Source organism: Micromys minutus (assembly GCF_963924665.1).
Source record: "Micromys minutus genome assembly, chromosome: 21".
Lineage (NCBI taxonomy): Eukaryota > Metazoa > Chordata > Mammalia > Rodentia > Muridae > Micromys > Micromys minutus.
Window position 1 is genome coordinate 22,384,827 of NC_137956.1, and position 20,573 is coordinate 22,405,399.

The following is a 20,573-nucleotide window of genomic DNA, read 5'->3' on the forward strand; positions in this document are numbered from 1 at the left end:
TAGTTCTGGGAAAGACTCTAAATGTACTAACCTTGCCTTTGGCTACTGTAGTTCAGCTTCTGGCTAACTATGCTTGTTAACTCAAGTATGCCAACCAGAATATGGGTTTTGTGCTTAAAAGCTCACCCTGAGATAATTGCTGGCCAGCTAATTAAGACTTTCTATTGGCTTAAACCCATGTAGAGCAGTCTTCTCTAGTGGATACCCTATAACATTCTGCCTTTGAGGGTCCTGTGATTTATTACAAGGCTCCCCAAATGATCATGTTTTAAAGTCAATTAATTTGGGGTTAATTTCAGCTGTAAAGTCCCTTCCCGGCAGTACTCAGAATGTGTTTGACCAGATAACCTGAAGAAAGAGACCTGCAGAGTCTACCCCCAGCCTGTTCCCACAAATCTCTGCCACTAGCACCAACCTTCAATATCTTCACTGCAGATGCATAGAAGCCAAGATCTGTGGAGAAGAAACCTCACAGGTACAGAGGCAAAAACCAGCTGACTTCAGTAGGGCAGACAAATTAATCATTAAAGCAGGTATCATGAAGCACAACTTGTGGGGGTGGCCAACCAATAACCAGTCTAGCCTGAGACCCACGCCAGGAGAGGGACCCCACTCCTGACACCATCTGGAGGACCAGGAACCAGAGGCTGGATAGCCCAGAGACCCACAACAGAACCAAACACCATTCACAAAAACAGGGAAAAAAAGAAAAAGAAAAGTCAATAAATGATTCCTAATAATACTATGTTATACTCAGAGACCCCAGCCTAACATAATGGTCATCAGAGAGCCTTCATCCAGCAACTGTTGAGAACAGATGCAGACCCACAGCCAAACACTCAGGGAATCCTGCAGAAGAGGGAAAAAAGGATTGTAGGAGCCAGAGGGGTCAAGGACACTACAGGGAAAATCACAGAACCAACTAAGTAGGGTTCATGGGAGTTTGCAAAGACTGAGCTGACGTCAGGGAGCCTGTGTGGGTCTGACCAGCTCCACTAAATATATGTCAAGGTGTGTAGCTTGGTCTTCTTCTGGAACGCCTAAAAGTGGGGATGGGGGCTGTCCTTTTCCAGATTTTGGAACCCTTCTCCTACTGGGTTGCCTCAAGTGGTTTTAATATGAAGGGATGTACCTAGTCTTATTGCAACTTGATGTGCCATATTTGTTTGATGTCTCTGGAAGGCCTGCCTTTTTCTGAAGGGAGATAGAGGAAGAGTGGATCTAAGGCAGATTGGGGGTGGGGGCACTGGAAGAAGAGGAGGGAAGGGGAATAATAAGAATCAGGTGTCACAAGCTCGGGACACAGAGTGCATCTGGGTTTTGGAGAAGCGCAAACTATTTGTTCAAGGTGACGGAGGGAATCTGTGGTAAGGCAAAAATGACACATTGGTACCCAAGAGACCAGGTGGACACCCTTCACTTCTCACTAACCCAGAAGCCTCTGCCCTCTGCATGATCTACAATTCTTAAGCCATGGGAACAGCCCTGGACCAGTTCAATATGCAGGGTCCTTAAATCCTGCTGCTCTCCAGAAGGCCAGAGTGACAGAAGGGTGAGGCAGTCTCCACACCCTACAGGGTAGGACATCTGCTACAGAGGACATCTTCATCAGACCAGGAACTCACACTCCAAATAGCACCATTGCAGGCAATGAGAGACATTGTTCTCAAAGCACAGCTCTCTTTCAGAAGAGCATCTGCTTTATCAGACGTACAAGGGCAGGAGCTGGAAAGCTGGCTCAGTGGGTAAGATACTTGTCCAACAAGTGTGAGGACCACACTTCAGATCCCCAGAACCCACTAAAGCACAAACAGGTTTGGTGGCTTCTGTTTAATCACAACATTCAAGAGGCAGAGACAGGAACACAACCGTAGCAAGCTCACTGACTAGAACAGTTAGAATCTGCTCAATAGACAAAGCAAATGATCAAGAAAGACACCTAGAGTCAACTTTGGTCCTAGATATGCATGTGCACACACACTTACATGAAACGCCTGTACGTACTCATGACCATACTTGAAAGTGCATGCATTCATGTGTTTGTCCATACATACATACATACATATGCTAAATAAAAATGCAAATGCTCTTCAACTTCCGTAGCTGAAAACACTATAAATCAAGAGTACATTTTACTATATATCCCACTTATCAAACTTCACAGCTTTGCCCAGTTTACCGAAAATGTGTTCAAAAGCCAACCTTCGCCAACAGTTGGTCAAGATCATTCGACAAATACAGCCCGTTACATAATAAGGACCAAAGACCTACCATCTCAAGCCATTGGCCTCATACAGTTTGCTTCAGAATGTCAGCCACTTCCCCTCAGCATCTCTCTGCTGATTAGAGCTGCAGGCCTGGGAAGAGCCCAGAATTCAAAACTGAAACGCATCAAGTCAGAAATCCTAAGATGGGAGCTCTTTCCACACTCTCTGTCCTTGGAGCCATATTTCAGGCCTGTCAGAACTGATCTGTGTAGATTCAGTGTCCACATGTCCAGAGCATCTGAAAACATGCCTTTGTGTTGTGGCTCTTGTTTGAGTTTGTCTGTTTGGTTACGTCTGTGTGTGTATGTGTGTGTGTGTGTGTGTGTGTGTGTGTGCGTGTGTGTGTGTGTGTATGTTTCTAGAAGTACTAGGCATGGAACTTAGAGCCTTGTGCATGCTGGGCCATGTTCACTGAGTTACATCCTTGGTCCCAAGGCTTCTTAAGTAGAGTTCTGAGAACTGGTCAGATTCTCTAGACCAGCAGTTTTCAACCTTCCTATGCTGTGACCCTTTAATTCAGTTCCTCATGTTATGGTGACCCCCAGCCATTAAATTATTTTTGTTGACACATCATAACTGTAAATTTGCTACTGTTATAAATTATAATATAAATATCTGTGTTTTTAGATGGTCTTAGATGGTCCCTTTTAAAGGGTCCTTTGACCCCCAGGAAGAGGAAGGTCATTCTGCCTTCATCAAAATGCCATGGGCTGCCAGGGGATTCTAATAAAGGAGACTGAAACAGGAAGGTTACAGGTTCAAGGACAGCCTGGGCTATATGGGAGATTATACGAAGAGAGAGAAAGGGAGGGGGGAGGAAGGAAGGAAGAAATACCGTAGTAGGCTCAGACTTTCTATGGGAAAAACTACTCATCTAGACCTAAGACCTAAGACCTCAGTTTCCACATTTGTAAAGTAGGGAGTAGAAAATGTGCCATTTGGTAAGGCAACACACAAGCGGGAATAACCTGGCCTCCATGGTGCAAGGTGTGAGTGCTAGGCCTGTCTGAATTCTCCTTTCTCCTTCAGAGGAACACCAGCAAGAAAGGCTCCTTAGTTCAAAAGGTGCTTTGTCTGTTTATTTCATATGCGGACCTTAAATGTACCATTTCCTCCTTCAGACTTGGAAAATAAAGAAGGCACAGTGTGACTTCCTCAGAACCAACCCAAATTCCTGTTGGGAGTAAGCAGTTAGGAGAGCCCTCTTGTTACTTCATTCCAAACCCTGGGGAAGGCCAAGGAGCTATGGCTCAAGAAACCTTGGAGACGAGGACAGAAAGTAAACTGGGGCTTCAGCTGTGTTTCCTCCCACTTGGTCGGGACTAGTCTTCAGGGTCAGACGCTGGGAGCCCTTCTTCCCAAAAATAGAGGAGTGTAATGGCCGCAGGGGGTGCGGAAGGAACCAGCACCACCTAGGCGGAGGCCAGCGTCGCCCCACCTCCTTCCCCACAAGCTGCACTCAGAGGGCACTCGACAGGACCGGGCAGTGAGCTCCCTCCGCGATGTGGGCTGTGCTGTCGCTGCTGTGCACTGGGGCCTGGCTGCTGAGTGCCGGGGCCACCGCCGAGCTGACCGTGAACGCCATAGGTACGAGGGAGAAAGTGGGGCGCAGGGATCCGGGGACACTGGAGGAGAAACAGGGAGCTCCGGGCTAGTCTCGGGGGACATGCATCTTGTGTGATCCCAGGAATAGGCTGGCAGGTACCCAGAGTCCTTCTGGCTCAGAAGCCCTCAGCCCCTTCTGCTCGACAGCCGGGACAACTGAGGACACTGAACAGTCCTGCCCCACCATGGAAGCGGGACATCCCAGCCTGTATTTTTGTACTTTCCGCGGACTTGGCTTCCCCGGGGATCGCCTTACCGTGGTTATTAATCCGACTGTTCCATGCTGGGGTGACTCCCTGCCGTGAGGAACACACAGCACCCACAGCAGTTTTAACCCTAGCGTCTGTGGTGTGTCTGGAAAAGCTGGCTCCGGAAAGCCTCCTCAACTCTTGGCAAAGTGCGACCGAAGACTAGCTAGTAAGTACTTTAATTGTGTACAACGCTGGTGTCTGTAGCAACTCCTAAAAGCTCGCTTGTGGGACGAACGCAGCTCCGAGTAGCTTGTTCTAATAGATGTTTATTTATGGACAGTGAAGACAGAAGTTAAGTGATTTTTCAGGCGCAGTTGTTTCCCCCCACCCCCACCCCGCGCGCGCGTGTGAGCGCCAACCATTTTTAAGTGTAAAAGTCCCTTCAATCAAAGCCCCTGGGTCGAGAGTGAAAGCTGGTTTGTGGTTTCCTATCCCTGCTGACGGTCCTTCAGCGGGACACAATAAACTTCCTTTTTAAAAATGACTTTATTAGCATATATTAATTGTATTTAGTGATAAGTTTCATTATTACATCTTCATGGGTGTTTATAATATATTCTGATCGTATTTCAGCCTTCATCGCCCTCTGTTGTCCCCTCCCATTTCCACTTCCTCTTCCCAGCTTGTCCCTTTTCTTTCTTTTTTGTTTTGTAACTCACTGTGTAGCTTTTTCCTGGAGAGAAATAGCCCTGGCTGAGCTCCTGGAACAGGTTTAGGGGTTTTCGGAGCAAGATATAAATGCCACATAGCAAAAAGACTTTTTCATATTGCTGTTCAGCCATGGATCCCTGGGGTTACCCTGGGATGGAGCCACCCCAACTGATCTGCGAAATCAGTCTAGAAACTAGACTCTCCCTCCCTCTCCCTCTCCTTCCTTCCCCTCCCTACCTTCCTCCCTCCTTCAAATCTTTCTGCGACCTTTGGGCTTTATTAGGGTCATCAAAAACATGGTCACTTTACCTAACCCAGCTGCTACTCGATTGAAGAAAATGTATCTTCCCTCCCCTAGCAACTATTAACTGCCTATAAATCCTCAGGCCAGGGATGGGACCATGTGACCCCTTTTTGGTTTTGTTTGTTCTGTTTTTAACTGGTTAACTAGCCAAAGGTGTCCTTGAACTCCTGGTCTTCTTGTCTCTAATCTCCAAGTACTGAGATTACAGGCCTGTGCCAAGCCCTAGGTAAAAAACAAAAAACAAAACAAACAAAAAACACGTTCCTTGCACCGAGCCCTACAGGTCTGAGAACCAGAGTCCTTATCCCCAAACTTATGTAAAAGCTGGTCAGGCATAGCAGCCATCTCTGATCTCCTAGTTCAGGAGGCAACACTGGAAAGGGTCTTGGGGTAAACAGGGTAGCCAGATTACCTAGAATCGGTGAGCTCTGGGTTCAGTTAAAGACCCCTGTCTCAGTAAAGTGGAGTGTGAAAAGGAAAACATGGGACATCTGTGAGTACACAGTGCACTGTACACAGCACATACACACTGTACACACATACGCATGTAAAAAATAAATTGATGAAACAAATTTCCTTTAAATCAGAGTAAGCTTGGGATTGGTCTGATGTCATCTGTGCTTTCATCCACCAACACTGAAGAATTCTGGGGCTTTCTTTCTCTTGTTGGTTTAGAAAACCCCACCCCCACCCCTTGCAAGTCCCAAAAGAGACACAGGTTAGCCCTGGGCAGAGGTTTGTCTTCTCTGAAGGCCTCGGCCACAGCAGTGGAATCCCCTGCACCCCGCTCAGGGTTTGTCTTGAGGAACTATACTTTTTCTTCCTTATGGTAATGACTTAGGGTCTGGAGCAGGTCTGGAGCTGGTCTGGAGCTTTTAGACAACGATGTGGCTACCACATAGCAACGACCTTTATATAGCTGGGCTGGCCTGGATCCTTAGGAATCCCCTGAGGCAACGTGGAGCCATCCCAAATGATCTGGACACAAATGGTGTCAGCGAAATCAGACGAGAACCTTTCCTTCCAAACTGCCCATGTAGCCAGAGTACAGATGCCTGAAGCATAGAGATTGTGAGTTCAAGGCTAGCCTGGGCTATTTGGCCAAATGCTGTTCTAAACACACATACAAAAGATATATCTCCACTCAAGTTTTACTTCTTTTAGGTCTAACAATGATTTTTCAGAGTGTAAAATATATTTGGGAAAAAATTAATCAAGGTCTTCATAACAATTTTTGATTATTGCTCAATCTAGAGTACTTTTTTAATGATTAGGGAGCAAAAATAATTTTAATTGGTATTTTGTGCTGCAGAAAAGGAGATAGGATGATGTAATATAAGTGTTCTTTCTTAGGCTGCTAGGAAGATAGGTGTTCAAGGAGAAAAATAATTATGTCAAAAATCCAACTCTTTTGCTGTTGATGTTGGTGGTGGGGTTTTGAGGTTGGATCTTTTATGTAGCCAACACTACAATTGAACTCCTAAGTCCTCCCTCCTCCTCAGCGTCCCCAGAGCTAGAACTAACAGGCTTGTACTTCCACGACTGGCAAGGCATCCAACTCTTGTGTTTGTGTGTAAGGCAGGCAGTATATGCATTTATGTTCTTATATATGACCTCACACGCATATAGATATGTGTGGATGCCCCAGGTTAATATATCAGGAACCTTCTTGATATTTCAAAGAAAATTGTTCTTCTACCTTCTTTTTTGAGGCCAGGTCTGTCAGTCAAACCAATTTGGCTATTACTGCTGAATGCACTCCGGGCATCCCCTGGCCCTGCCACCCAGGCTGGAACTGTGGGTTAGCTTCCTTGCTCTACTGGCATTTAATAGTTCTGTAGACGCAAACTCCAATTCTCCTGCTTTTGTGGCCAGTGCCTTAACGGCTCTGTCATCTCCCTAGCTATGGTCTTATTTTCAAATGTCAATATTTAATTTAAGGGGCCAATGAGATGGTTCAGAGAGGAAACGTGCTTGTTACCAGGCTCAACACCTTGAGTTCAGTTCCCAGAATCCACATGGTGGAAGGCAAGAACATGTTTGTGAGTGTTGTCCCTGACCACTACAGTCACACCATAGTGTGTTCAGGTACAACTTATGTACATACTGTAAAAAACAAAAATTTAAAACATTAAAAGTATATTAGAACACATCTTTTGCAGCTATTTAAATTTAAAATGGAGATTTCAGGGCTGGAGATATAGCTCAGTGGTTAAGAGCGCTAACTGCTCTTCCAGAGGTCCTGAGTTCAATTTCCAGCAACCACATGGTGGCTCACAACTGTCTGTAATGGCATCTGATGCCCTCTTCTGGTGTGTCTGAAGACAGTGACAGTGTGCTCACATACATGAAATAAATAAAGAAAAGAAAAAATGGAAATTTTAAATTGTGTACAAGGGGGAGATATAGCTCGAATCCACAGCTGGCTTGCCTGATTTTGTAAAGTTTTATAGCTGATACAACCATACCCATTTCTTTTCCCATTACCTATGGTTCCATTTAGGCAACAAAGATGAGTAATACCAGTAACCACAGGCATTGCTGACGATAAAACAGTTACTGGGCATGGTACTACACATCTGTAACCCCAAATCAGGAGAGTGAGGCAAATGTATCCAATCTTCAATTAACTTTATATTGAGCTGTAGTGGCAAAAGTGCCCTAACCATTAAATATGAACTCCAGTGAATTTTCGTGATTGAGCAAACTCTGGTAAATTGCACCCCATAAAACAATAAAATATTCCCAACACTCCAAAATTCTGTTTCTGAGCAGACATGAAAAAAAAAAATCCACCAAGCCTGGAGACTTGGGTTGGATCCTTGGGATCCACTTGGTGAAAGGAAAGACCCAACTTCCAAAAGCTATCTTGTGATGAGCGCGCGCACGCACACACACACACACACACACAAATAAATATAACTTCAAACTTAAGTATACCACAGATGGAGTGTTCTGTGGGTAAAGTGATCATGGCCAAGTATAAGCACCTGCGTTCTGGTCCCTAATACCCACATAAAAAGTCAGATGTGGAGACACACAGATATATATATATATATATATATATATAACCCCAGGGCTGAAAGGAAGAGACAGAGGATCCCAGGCCTTTCTAGCCAGCCTGTAGAGCCAAGTAACTGAGCTCTGGATTCTTCCAGACACTCTCAAGAAATGAGGTAGAGACAGAGGAAGACATCTAGTCAACTATGGCCTTCACATGTGTACCCGTGGTTGCACACCTCCCCCACTTATCACATATAAATAGCAGTTTCTCAAACTTGTGGCAATAAAACAGAAAGAGTTTGAGTTCCTTTTTGCACTCAAGTTGTAGATAGCCCCGTGTCAACCCCCACTTTGGTATTTTGCAAATGCAAATCAGCTAGGTGTGGTGACACACATTTTTAATTTCAGCCCTCTGAGGCAAAGGCAGGCAGATCTCTATGAGTTTGAGGGCAGTCAAGACTACAGCATGAGACCCTGTCTCATCATCATCATCATCATAAATCAATAAAATGCAAATCAGCTCTCCAGTGCCCTACTAGGCTTTAGACTCAACATGATCACGAGTCATGCGTAGTCCTAATTCTTTGTCTTTTTTTTACAGAAAAGTTTCACTTTAAGTCATGGATGAAACAGGTCAGTGGCCAACTTCTTCTTTTGATGTTTAGCAAACTAAACCGTCTCAGATTTGAGACAAAAGAGGGCTTTTTCAACCTTGCTCTGTCTGTCATGGGTCTTTCCATGATTCTAAGTGGCCAAACTCCAGGAAGGATACAGTGAAGTGAACTTCCAAATAGTGTTGCCCAGTGATGAGCCTTCCATGCCTTCTCTCCATTGTTGTAGTTTGTATTGAGAGCACTTGGCGGAGTGGCTGCAGAATCTATTGAGGACACCAGTGTATACAGTTTTAAAAATGGTGCGTCAGCCATACACTCAGCTCAGCAATGAGTCATGGTGTCCATGGACCACCTACTCTTGGCGGGTCTCCTCACTGGGGTCTCCTGAACTCTTTACTGCTGTCCTGATGGCTGTGTGGTCTTCATTCTGGCCACAGGGCCCTGGAGGTAAAGGGTTGCTTTGTAACTTCCTGACATTGGCAATGAAGAACAAGAAGGGAGTCCTATCTAACTGTAGATCTGTCCTGAGCTAGTGGCAGAATACAAATCTCCATGGGCTGGGGATTCAGCTCAGCAGGCAGCATGCCTGCCTAGCACGCGCAGAACCCCACTCTGATCCCCAATACCATGTAATCCAGGCATGGTGACACATGCCTGTAATCCCAGCACTTGGGGAGTAGAGGTAGGATAGGAATCTTAGATACTCATGATCATTTTGTCTAGGGACATTTGAAATCAGCCTACCTACATGACACCCTTCAGGAGTCTTGGGAAGGGGTGGGGATATCTCTGCAAAGACCCTCCCTCTGGTAAGTGTTACTCACCTATTCTTGGGACTTGGCTGCCTGTGTGTTTTGTTTTAGCATCAAAAGACGTACAGCTCGGAGGAGTACAACCACAGGCTGAAGATGTTTGCCAACAACTGGAGAAAGATTCATGCCCACAACCAGAGGAACCACACATTTAAAAGTACTGGGAAGCCCTGTTTCCTGCAGGCCTCTGAGAGAAGAAGGGTGGGGGGGGGAGGGGGAATGTTCGTGAGAACACCTCAGATCTGGAAAAAAAAATAATTAGTGTCATAGTCTGGTAAAAGGATCTGTTCAGTGTTAATGGGCATAGAGACCAGAGACATAGAATCAGGGGATGCCTTCGGCAAATCTCCGATTCTGTACAGGATATAAATGTAGACGGTATTGTCACTTGTGGAAGTTTACAAAATTCTAGGGAAACCCTGCCCTGCCCCACCCCCACTGTCCTCTGAGGGTACAGCACACACAAAGGAGTCCTGTCTGGGTTGCTGTGAGGCCCTGCCTCTCAGACTGCCCTGAGCCCGTGAGCTGTCTCTGCCGTCGTCCAGTTTCAGTCCTGGCGAGGGTCACCAGAAATACGTCTAACCTGATCTCTGCAGTTGCTGAGGAAGGATGGCAGCTCAGCTAAGGGAGTCAGGGCAGCCAGCATCAACAGAAAGGAAAACAGAGGTTCTGTCTTTTTCTGTCTGGGACTAGTATATGGTCTTGGAGCAGGGGCTGACTTGGGTTAAAGCAGAGCTTGCAGATGTTGAACTTGGCTGGGTTGCGGTGAACTCTGGGTCCAGTTCCAGGGGTAAGACACCTGCACAGGTATGGCCGCTCTCTTACTGGATGTTCATCAGCATCAGTGGGTGCCTAGCTGCACCCCAGATCTACTTTGCCCACCGGGAAACTCTGGGGTGTGTCTGTCTGCCCAAACTTCTCAGAGGCACGGTTTCGGTTGACCTTGCTGTGTTAAGTTATACAAGACAAAGAATTTTTTAGGAGCCAAGTTGTTAGCAGCTATAAATAGAACATGGGTGGACCAGGGTTCTTCTTTGTTTGTTTGTTTATTGGCGACCCTCAATTTCACTACAGCATTGTTTGGTTTGGTTTCCCCCCTTTTTTTTCCCCAGTGGCATTGAACCAGTTTTCAGATATGAGCTTTGCTGAAATAAAACACAAATTCCTCTGGTCAGAGCCTCAGGTCAGTGTTGCTCATGGTAAATAAATCTGGGTCTTGTCACTCAAACCTGTGGTGTTTCCAGCTAGATTCAGCCCTGTCCCCAGCCACGCCAATGGGCATATGGCCGTCCCGGGAGTATCCACCTCTCGGCGGCCCCTCGATCCAGGGCTCATAAAATACGGGTGCCCACTTAAAAGTGAATTTCAGACGGGCTTTTTTTCTAACATCCCAACTGCCTTTTCCTCTCCTTCCTCCTCCCCCCCCCCCCCCGCCCCGAAACCTAATCCACCCCTCTTTCTCTTCACAAAAGGGTAGCTCTTCCATGAATATCAGCCAGCCATGGCATATCAAGTTGCAGTAAGACAATGGCCTGAATCTTGATATGTAACCAAGGCTAACCTTGAACTCCTCATCCTCCTACATCTACCTCAAAGGTGCTCGGTGGGTGACACCACACTCAAATGTTCCTTTCTCATTCCCCTTTGTCCGTGATTATGTGTGTGTGTACTTGAGTGTGTGTGGTATATGTGTATGGTGTACGTATCCACTGAACCATCATCTCCCCAGACCTTCATTCCCTTTCTTTTTTTCTCTCACCATTTTCATAGCAGCTTTATTATTTTTTTGTTTGTTTTTCTTACAACTTTATTTAAAGAAAAGAGATACATGTACAGGTTTTTTAAAGCATTTTGACAATTCTTTTAGAGGTTTGATAGCATGCATTGAAATCCCACTAGTTACCATAAGCATAAAGTACATGTAGAACAGAATGTAACATGGAAACAGAGTTTTCTTGGTGTGTATAGATTAAACATAATGATCTTTGAATGCCAAAAATTGCCACCTTCATTCCCTTTTACATTTTGATTACACCTTCCTTTAAAATCATGTATTTGGTTGTTTCAGAATTGCTCAGCCACCAAAAGCAACTACCTCCGTGGTACTGGGCCCTACCCCACCTCCGTGGACTGGCGGAAGAAAGGAAATGTTGTTTCAGCAGTGAAAAATCAGGTATGTGTGGCAGTCCCCACATTTACCCCCTAAAAGAGCCAGACTGTCAGACGCCATACTAGGATGGAGAAGTCAGACGCTCACGGCACCTCTGCAAGCATATCCTGACCCTGCCTCTGCCCTTCACCTCTCTAGCTCTCTCCTCTGCAAGCTCAGGGCTTCATCGATTTACAGTCCCCACACTGGTGGGTAGAACCCTATCCTGAGGGCACATTCATTGACTCCTTCTACTCTGTGTGCTCTCTCCAGGGAGTCTGTGGCAGCTGTTGGACTTTCTCCACCACGGGGGCCCTAGAGTCGGCTGTGGCCATTGCCAGTGGGAATTTGCTGTCTTTGGTAAGAAGTCAGCCATAGAACATCACCTACAAACCACCTCTCAGCACTGGGCCTGGGCCTTCAGGCTCATTCATGGTGTCAGCCAAGGGTTCTATTTCCACTGGATCTTATGGTCCCAACCTTGGTGACATTTAGCCTGAGAAGCTCAGCTAATATTTTTTCCCCAAAAAGAAGAGACTGCGAAGAAGCCCCAAGGGCTCCTTCCTGAGTCGATGTGGGTGTTCACACTCCTCAGTTTTCAGCCTGGTATTTTACCAACAAAAGCGCTGGATGGCACGACCTAGGAGAAAACCCTTCTAGGAGCTGTGCTTTTCCCAGTGCTTTGGTACCTTTGTGCAGGGGAGGGCTAGGGCCCATCAGTCTATCCACTAACCCCCAAGGGAAGGGTCACACAAGTGGCAGAACTGTCCCACTGTGTAGGGAAGAGAAAGCATCTAGCAAGGTCAGTGTGACCTTGAGCCTGGATTCAGGAGTGATGGGGCAGTGGCTCTGGACCTGACCCCTTTCCCCCTAATCCATGAGGTGTACCTCTTATACCGTGTCTACCTCAACAGGACAGGTGCTCATTAGGGAGGAGGGCCTATGTGTTTCTCACCTGCTTGGCAGCTGGGTCATTTGAGCCCCTCCCAACATGTGCCAGCTGCAGGGCAGGCGCTCTGGGATATTCAGAGATCATCCAGAATCATCCCCACATGACACGAATTAGGCCACGAGTGTAAATGACCTAGTGAGTGCTGGACTTCACAACAGCACCTCCGGGGTCTCCGCCATCTGTCTCCTCACGGGGTCTGTGCTTCTTCCTCTAGGCTGAGCAGCAGCTGGTGGACTGTGCCCAGAACTTCAACAACCATGGCTGTGAAGGGTATGTTTGGGAGTGGGAGCGCCCACCCCTTCTCATCTCTCTCATCTGCTGCTGTCCGATTTCGTAGTTGTTAGAGTCATGAAATCCCATTCACTGCCATGGGTAAAGAATCGAAGGATCTCACAGCTAAAGGTTCAGGGCTAAGAATCCAGCCTCTTCCCAAGATGTCACCAGACCCCGTGCTCAGCATTTTTTAAAATCCCTTTCTTCTGTCCATCTTTGGACTGCCCATGAATGCCAGGGGGCTGATTCCTGGGCATGCTGGAGTCTCACTGTCTAAGTCTGTTTGCTTCAGTTCATGACATTACTGCCATTTTCTTTTCCCACCATATGCACAGGTGACCCAAGAGGCAGGAGAACACACAGAGATAACATTCCTCGGAGTTGAATAAGCCACACACACAAGTGTGTCATAGGTCAGGTGTTAACACAGATTATAGGGAGAAAGAGCAAAGGCTAGACAGAGCGGGGTCTGTTGAGTGAGGTAGTAAGATGGGAAAGATTGACCTTTAGAACCTTTAAAGTGTGATTCAGATTGTAGCCCTGGCATGGCAGTAGCTGCCTCCTGGGGTTAACATGAGGGGTCAGGCAAGGGTGTCTGGGGAACATTAGCCATGAGGATGCCTGGTACGGATAGTGTGTGGTGATAGTGAGTCTCTCAGCCTCCTGGGGGGCTGTCTGCTTCTCCAGACTGGGGTCCCTGTCCCAAAGGGGCACTTGTGGCTCAACACAGACTCCAGTGGCTGAAACCATTGCTGCCCTGTCAGAAACCTCTGCCACTAGAATGTGCCCTACCAAGACCCCAGTGATCTGGGCAAAGGCAAATGTCACCAAGCTCCAGTGCCAATGCACAGTCCTGTCTGTGAGGCCAGGCCCAGAAGGGCTTACGCATGTGTCCTTCTTTCAGAGGTCTCCCCAGTCAGGCCTTCGAGTACATCCTGTACAACAAAGGCATCATGGGAGAAGACAGCTACCCTTACATGGGCAAGGTAACTGTGGGTGGCCTCAGCTGGGTCTCCTCCCAGTTTCACCCTTGTCCCCCTCCACCCTGCTGCCATTCAAATTAGGAGCCTTTGTGGTGTTTGCTTGTGCCCTCTGCTTTTACCGGGGACCTCTTGTTGCTCCTGCTTCAGTAGCATCAAGTCTCTCTCATGAAAGCCCTTCTTCAGGACCCTCCCACCCCAATTCACATTGCCGTATTCCTTTGTGATTCCACGGGTCCACCCCGTGTCCACCTCCATCCTCACCCTGGGCCTCTCTGATCAGCTCGACCTATATAACAACCTTGGTCAGAGAACTCTGGGGGCTCCTGGGATCCCCACAAACCATGTCCCTTTCCCCCAGTTTCTGTCTGGTGACTTAATCTCTGGTTAGCACTGCTTCCTGGACTGTACCTCCAACTCTACTACATAAAACTCAACTCCTCTTTCTTGATTTCTTTGGGCTGCTGGCTCAGGTCCTTCCATGGGCTCTGACAAAGTACTGAGTATATATCCCAGCCACCACAGAAGTGTCTCCTGCTCCTGGGTTCTAAACACTTTGAGGACAAGGATACTTCTAAGTCCCTCTGGAATGCCACTGTCACTGTCGGCAAGCCCATGGTGCATGTGGGCTGCTTAGAAAATGCTGTCAGGGCTGAAGAGATGGCTCAGCGGTTAAGAGCGCTGACTGCTCTTCCAGAGGTCCTGAGTTCAATTCCCAGCAACCACATGGTGGCTCACAACCATCTGTAATGGGATCCGATGCCCTTTTCTGGTGTGTCTGAAGACGGCTACAGTGTAATCACATACACAAAATAAAAAAATAAATTGTGGGGAGAATGTGACCTCAGCTGAAGGCTAAGCATCTCTAATCTGTATTCTTTTCCCTCTTTCACCCCGAACAGAATGGTCATTGCAAGTTCAACCCCCAAAAAGCTGTCGCGTTCGTCAAGAATGTTGTCAACATCACACTGGTGAGCACTGTGTCCATCTCTAGCTAGAAAGTGTGTTCTGCTCTGGAGGCCACAAGAGCAGCTCTTCTTGGCAGCTTGTAACGGATGGAGGAATCTGGGCTACTTCTGAGTCCTTCCTGCTCACTGTGAAGGCTGTGTGGTGGAAGACAGGAGGGAATCATGGGGTGACAGGGCATGTTCTGGGTTCTGAGTTACAGGTCTACAGGGGGCTTTGTGCCTGTGGGTCTGTTTTCTTGTCTAAAATGCAAGTGATAATCGCCACTGTCCCTCTAGCACAGTGGTTCTCAACCTTCCTAATGCTGCAAACCTTTAATACAGGCCCTAGTGCTATGGTGAACCCCCCAACCATAAAGTTATTCGCTGCTACTTCATAAGTGTAACTTTGCTACTGGTATAAATCATAATGCAAATAAATATCTGATATGTGACCCCTGTGAAACCACCCCTGAAGGGGTCAAGACCCACAGGTTGAGAGCCATTGCACTAGAGGCTGGCACAATCAAGTCAGCCAGTGGAAAAGTGAGGAGTATGCACTTGTCAGTCAGGTTAGGCTAGGATTTGTCGCAGCCCCAGCTATCCTCACGTCTGAAAGGCACATTGTGTGTCACCCCTGTCACTTGCCCGTGGCTTAGGTGGGGCCATGTTATTGGTCTCCCTTTCAGCACCCAGGCTGAGGGAAAGGGTGTAACCAATCATACCTCTAATAATGTATGCCACACCTCACCTTGAGTACCTGGGGAAATATGTTCAGTTTTCCCAGGAAGATATTAATAATGCCTACTCACACCAGCTAGGGTACCGACAACGGGCCAAAATAATCACACTGCACCCAAGTCTAGCTTGGTGGACCTGTAAATTTGTTGGGCTTACTTACAGAAATGTGAGTAACCTCAAAAACAGCTGTCTCATCAAAATGCCCCATCCTAGAGAAGATAACAACTTCTCATAGCTGCACAGATAGCATATGTCGCCTCCTGTGTCCTCTAGAACCTGCAGGGACAATGTGAAGTTGGGACAGAGTTTAGATAGCCTTGGCAGGGACTCAGAGGAGGAGGAGGAGGAGGTATCTGGAACCACGGGGGTGGGGGGCAGAGCCTCATGAACCTCCCTTGCCCTTCCTGTAAGGGAACATCAGCAAGTCAAATCTTATTGAGTCTGATTAGGGTCACTCAACATTCCCGAGCACACAGTCAGACCCTGAGAATGCGTGAGCATGGGTGAGTGACCTTGTGAGTCTGGTAGACATGGGCTCAGTCAGGGAGGAATGTGTTTAATGAGAGAAACCTCCATGGTGTGTGCAGATGTGATATACAGTTAAGGGTGGGGAGGTACCACAAATGTACTTTATGTAAGGACAGCAGCTGCCGTCTAATTGACAGGCATGCCATGCACTCCACAGTAATAATAGTTTGGGGTGACTAGATGCAGTATAAAGCCACGAATAGGTATCATCTCCAGATAACCTATGACGGGAATGGGGCTATTACCTCCATTTGATAGATGAGAAAAATAAGTCTCCGAAGAGCTTAAAAAATGTGCCCAGGAGCTAGGGGGTGGGGCTAGATTTGAACTGAGGAGTGTCATTCCAGAACTGACATTTGCCCTCAGCAATACAACCTACAGGTTGAAAAGCAACCTGTTTTTTAACACATCCATGAAGACTGGCCCTCTGGGCCACCATACACTACCAGGAAGTGAAGGAAGCGCTCAAAAGTTATCTTTTGTCTGGTTCCCAGGAAGACACTTGTCAGGAGCACAAGCAGAGCCCCAGAGAGCAGGCCAGAACTCTTCAACAGGACAGGGAATGGCAGGAAAAACAGTGCCATCCACAAGGTTCTGGTCCTAATGCGGCAGGCCTCTGATCTCCTGTGCTCCCAAGAAATCTAGTAGTACTTGGAAGGAACCCATCACCTGAGCGAGGACACTGAGTTCCACCAGTGAGGTTCCCTCGATTGTCTCCCCCGGTGTGGAGCATTGGGAGCTGAAGCAAGAGCGGTACACTTCTGCATCACCACACTCACACATCTGCATCCTTCCTGGTGGCTGGCCTCTGCGGTCAGTTGTGACTGAGAGAATGAACGGCTGAGCTGAGTGTGAAGTTGTAAGGGAGACGAATGAGAGATTCCCCAGACACTCAGAAAGGGAGGGCAAGGCCGGAGTCACAAGGGAGCTAGTTTGGTTTGGGAGGAAGAACTATAAATCCAGAGGAGGTGTAGTTTAGTCATATTACACTTGTTGCTCTGTTTATCTTTACTTTTTGTTGTTTATTTTTATTTATTTACTATGCTTATAATGTTCTGCTTGCACGTATGCCTGCAGGCCAGAAGAGGGCGTCAGAGCTCATTACAGATGGTTGTGAGCCACCATGTGGTTGCTGGGAATTGAAGTCAGGCCCTCTGGAAGAGCAGTCAGTGCAGTCAGTGCTCTTAACCTCTGAGCCATCTCTCCAGCCCCACTTTTTGTTTTGTTTTGAGACAGTTATATTGCTCTGGCTGTTCTGAAACCAGTATGTAGACTAGAAGAGCCTTGAGCTCAGTGGTCCACCTACTTCTGCCTCCCACGTGCTAGGATTAAAGGTGTGCACCATCATGCCCAGTTTAAAAAAAGTTTTTAAAAGAGAAAATTCATCCAAACCAGGCATGGTACTATAAGCCTGGCACTTGAGAGGAGGAGAGATGAAGATCGTTAAAGGTTATCCTCAGCTACAAAATGAGTCTGAGGCCAGCCTGGACCACATGAGACCCTATCTCAAATAATAATAATAATAATAATAATAATAATAATAATAATAATAATCCAAAGGGTGCTGGCACTCTGCATAAGAGAGTGAAGTCTGCATTACTGCAAATACCAGGGGCTATTGTTCTTCACACTCACCTGCACAGCACTGGAACTCCAACCCCTAGCTTCAGGCAACAGGCCATAAACATGGCGGGGAGGTGGGAGACGCCATGCTTGTCTGTCAGCACTTACGTCTGTCCACAGAATGACGAGGATGCAATGGTAGAGGCTGTGGCTCTGTACAACCCTGTGAGCTTTGCCTTTGAGGTGACTGAAGATTTTATGTCATATAAAAGTGGCGTCTACTCCAGGTAAGCCGAGGGGCGAGTCAGAGGGAGACTAGAAAAGACTGGGTGGGCCTCCTCAAACCTAACTAGATTATAATTGTTGACTTAGCATATATGTTCCATTTGCCTTCTTGCAGCCTCTGACTGTCAGGGACCACGTCACTATCCCAGCAAAGAAAAGAGGTAGCAAAGGATGCCACAGGCCCAGTCAGGATACTAAACCATGACTAAGGCCAAAATCTACACCCAGAGCTCGGTTGTAACCTACGGAGGGCCGGGGCTACAGTCAGTCAAGAAACCTAAGGTTCAAAATAATTGTCAATTATTTGAAGATGGGGTTGGAGATGTAGCTCCTTTAGTAAGTGCTTGCCTAGCAGGCAGCCCACTTTGAAGCGGGTCCCTAGCAACACATAAATGGGGTGTGATAAAATTCAAGCTAGAAGAGCTAGAAGCAGGAGAATCGGAAGCTCAGGGTCATTCTCGACTACAGAGCGAGCTAAGGCTAGTCTGGTCTACGTGAGACCCAGTCTTTAAAAAAAAAAAAAGGTTGAAGATCAAAACTGGGAAAGGAAACATAGCTGTTCTCAGATAGAATTCTGGGCTTGAGAGTACACTATCTGGTTCTTCGGGAAGACCACAGACAGACTTTAGCACCCAGAACCTGGATAGTCGGCATTCATCCTATTGTCTGTAGCTCAGCACCTTGCCCTCTGTGGCATATACTGGTGACAGCTCCAAATCCATTTAATTTCTGTATGGTCTCCCATGTCTGAATCAACACGTGGTCACTGCAGTGCCTTCTTGAAGCGCTGGAGTTTTTCACCGAGGCTAAAGGGCGAGCCTACGTGTTTGTCCTAAGTACAAAGGTAGTTTTCCGAAGGAGCGCAGAGGCAGCAGTGGGTTGAATTCTAGTCGGGCACTGCTGTCTACAGCAGCGCAGCAGGGCTTCTCTCCTTGCTGGAATCAGAAGCGTCCACTGTGGAGTGTGGCTGGGACCGGGTGGACACTACTGAACTGATGAGATTCGTTCTCTCCCAACATGGCTGAACCATAGCTGTTTGATACCCAACACACTACCCTGCCTCCAGTGGAAAACAGCTCTCTACAGCACTAGAGCGCCCTTGTTTGGGACAGTCCTTGCCTTTATCCTTCCTATACCTTAAGCCTTTATAAATTTCATTTTCATTTCCAGTAAATCCTGTCATAAAACTCCAGATAAAGTAAACCATGCAGTCCTGGCTGTTGGCTACGGGGAACAGAACGGACTACCCTACTGGATTGTGAAAAACTCTTGGGGCTCCTACTGGGGAAATGACGGGTAAGGAGCACAGGTTGCTAAAGTCTGGAGGTGCTCCACGGTGGGAGACACCACTGCCTCACAGTTAAAGATTCTAAGGAGCCGCAGAGCGAGCCCTAGCCAGGCCAAGGAGAGGGAACATGAGAATGGAACCTTCACGTGCCAAGGCCCTGTTAGCAAGACCCGTTCATAGGATCCCGGGTCCCAACAAGTCCCAGAACACAATTGGCTAATGAGGTCTGTCTCTGAAGGTTACAGGCAAACCTCAGCAGCTTGCTGGGACAAAGCCAACCTCTGGAAGGGTCTGAGAGATGCAATGAATTTGTTACAGCAACAGCCCCTCCTCTGAATCAGGATGAAGAGACACCTAAAAAGGAGAGTTTTTCTTTTTAGAAAGTCGTAGTGGCTGTTAGGTAGCTATGTGGAGACCCAGGCAGCAGCAAAGAGGGAGCCTCCATCAGTTTCTGGGGAGAAGTGGGATATGCAAGGAGAAAAAGGAAGAAATCAGTCACAAAGTGAGGCCAGTCCTTTCCTGCTGATAAAATAACCCTGTGGTAACTGTTCTGTGAATAAGCACAGAGGGCCTAATCTCTCAAGTCAAGTCTTGGTTTGCACCACAGCATTCCAGAAAGTTCTGAGGTGCAGATGCCACTAGTCAGTCCTCAATCCGTTCTCTCTACCCAGGTACTTCCTCATTGAGCGCGGGAAGAACATGTGTGGCCTGGCCGCCTGTGCCTCCTACCCCATCCCTCAGGTGTAAGCCAGGGCTGCACAGGCAGCTGGTTGGCAGACAAAGGAAGGAACTGGTCATTCGACAAGAATGCCGCCCTGGAGAAAACTGCGGAAATCCACCCAGCGGCCCTCTCACTCCTGAGTTCAGACGCCTAAGGACAGTAAGGAAGGACTAGACCAGCATCAAGTCCGCCCATGTGACATGATCACCAGCCACACGCTTTGAATATAGATAATTTTAAATGATCCAAACCCACCTGGATCTAGAATCTTCTCTCTTTTCAGTTCTCTTCACATAGTGAGCACTCCACTGGCAGCCTTTTCTATGTTGTGTACTCAATAAACACACAGTGAATACTGCCCTCGGCTGGGCCTGGGCCTCTGACATCTATTCCATCTCCCTGAACAGAAAAAGCATCACTAGCTGGGAGTATGGTGGGGGTGCTGATGCCAGCCAGATGCGGATCCGGGAGGAAGAGCAGGTTTACAGATTCTGCTGTTCCCAAACCCTAGGAGGGAGAATGGAGCAAATGGGCCAGGTGTGGGAGAGCCACAGCAGCCCCCGAATCTCATCAGTCTCTGTGGCCTCTGCTGTAGCTGGCTCCAGAAGGGATGTCCCACAGCTTCCCCTCCCCATCCTCTGC

At 47.4% G+C, this 20,573-nt stretch overlaps 1 protein-coding gene across 1 annotated transcript; it reads left to right on the top strand.

The window, feature by feature from the left end:
- Positions 1-3,634: 3,634 nt before the first annotated feature.
- On the top strand, positions 3,635-20,291 carry CTSH (cathepsin H). The gene is made up of 12 exons (XM_080934905.1): positions 3,635-3,854; positions 8,683-8,714; positions 9,559-9,664; positions 10,620-10,690; positions 11,576-11,680; positions 11,930-12,016; positions 12,823-12,878; positions 13,786-13,867; positions 14,764-14,832; positions 17,818-17,924; positions 19,093-19,218; positions 19,882-20,291. The coding sequence occupies exons 1-12, from the start codon at positions 3,770-3,772 to the stop codon at positions 19,955-19,957; spliced, it is 1,002 nt and encodes a 333-aa protein (XP_080791031.1). The 5' UTR covers positions 3,635-3,769; the 3' UTR covers positions 19,958-20,291.
- The last annotated feature ends 282 nt before the right edge of the window (positions 20,292-20,573 follow it).

Excerpts from the sequence above, each read along its gene's own strand:
- CTSH (XM_080934905.1), top strand. The coding sequence starts at position 3,770 with ATGTGGGCTGTGCTGTCGCTGCTGTGCACTGGGGCCTGGCTGCTGAGT. Across the intron at positions 10,691-11,575 it reads TCCTCTGGTCAGAGCCTCAG|AATTGCTCAGCCACCAAAAG; the intron begins GTCAGTGTTGCT and ends TGGTTGTTTCAG. Across the intron at positions 11,681-11,929 it reads TTTCAGCAGTGAAAAATCAG|GGAGTCTGTGGCAGCTGTTG; the intron begins GTATGTGTGGCA and ends TGCTCTCTCCAG.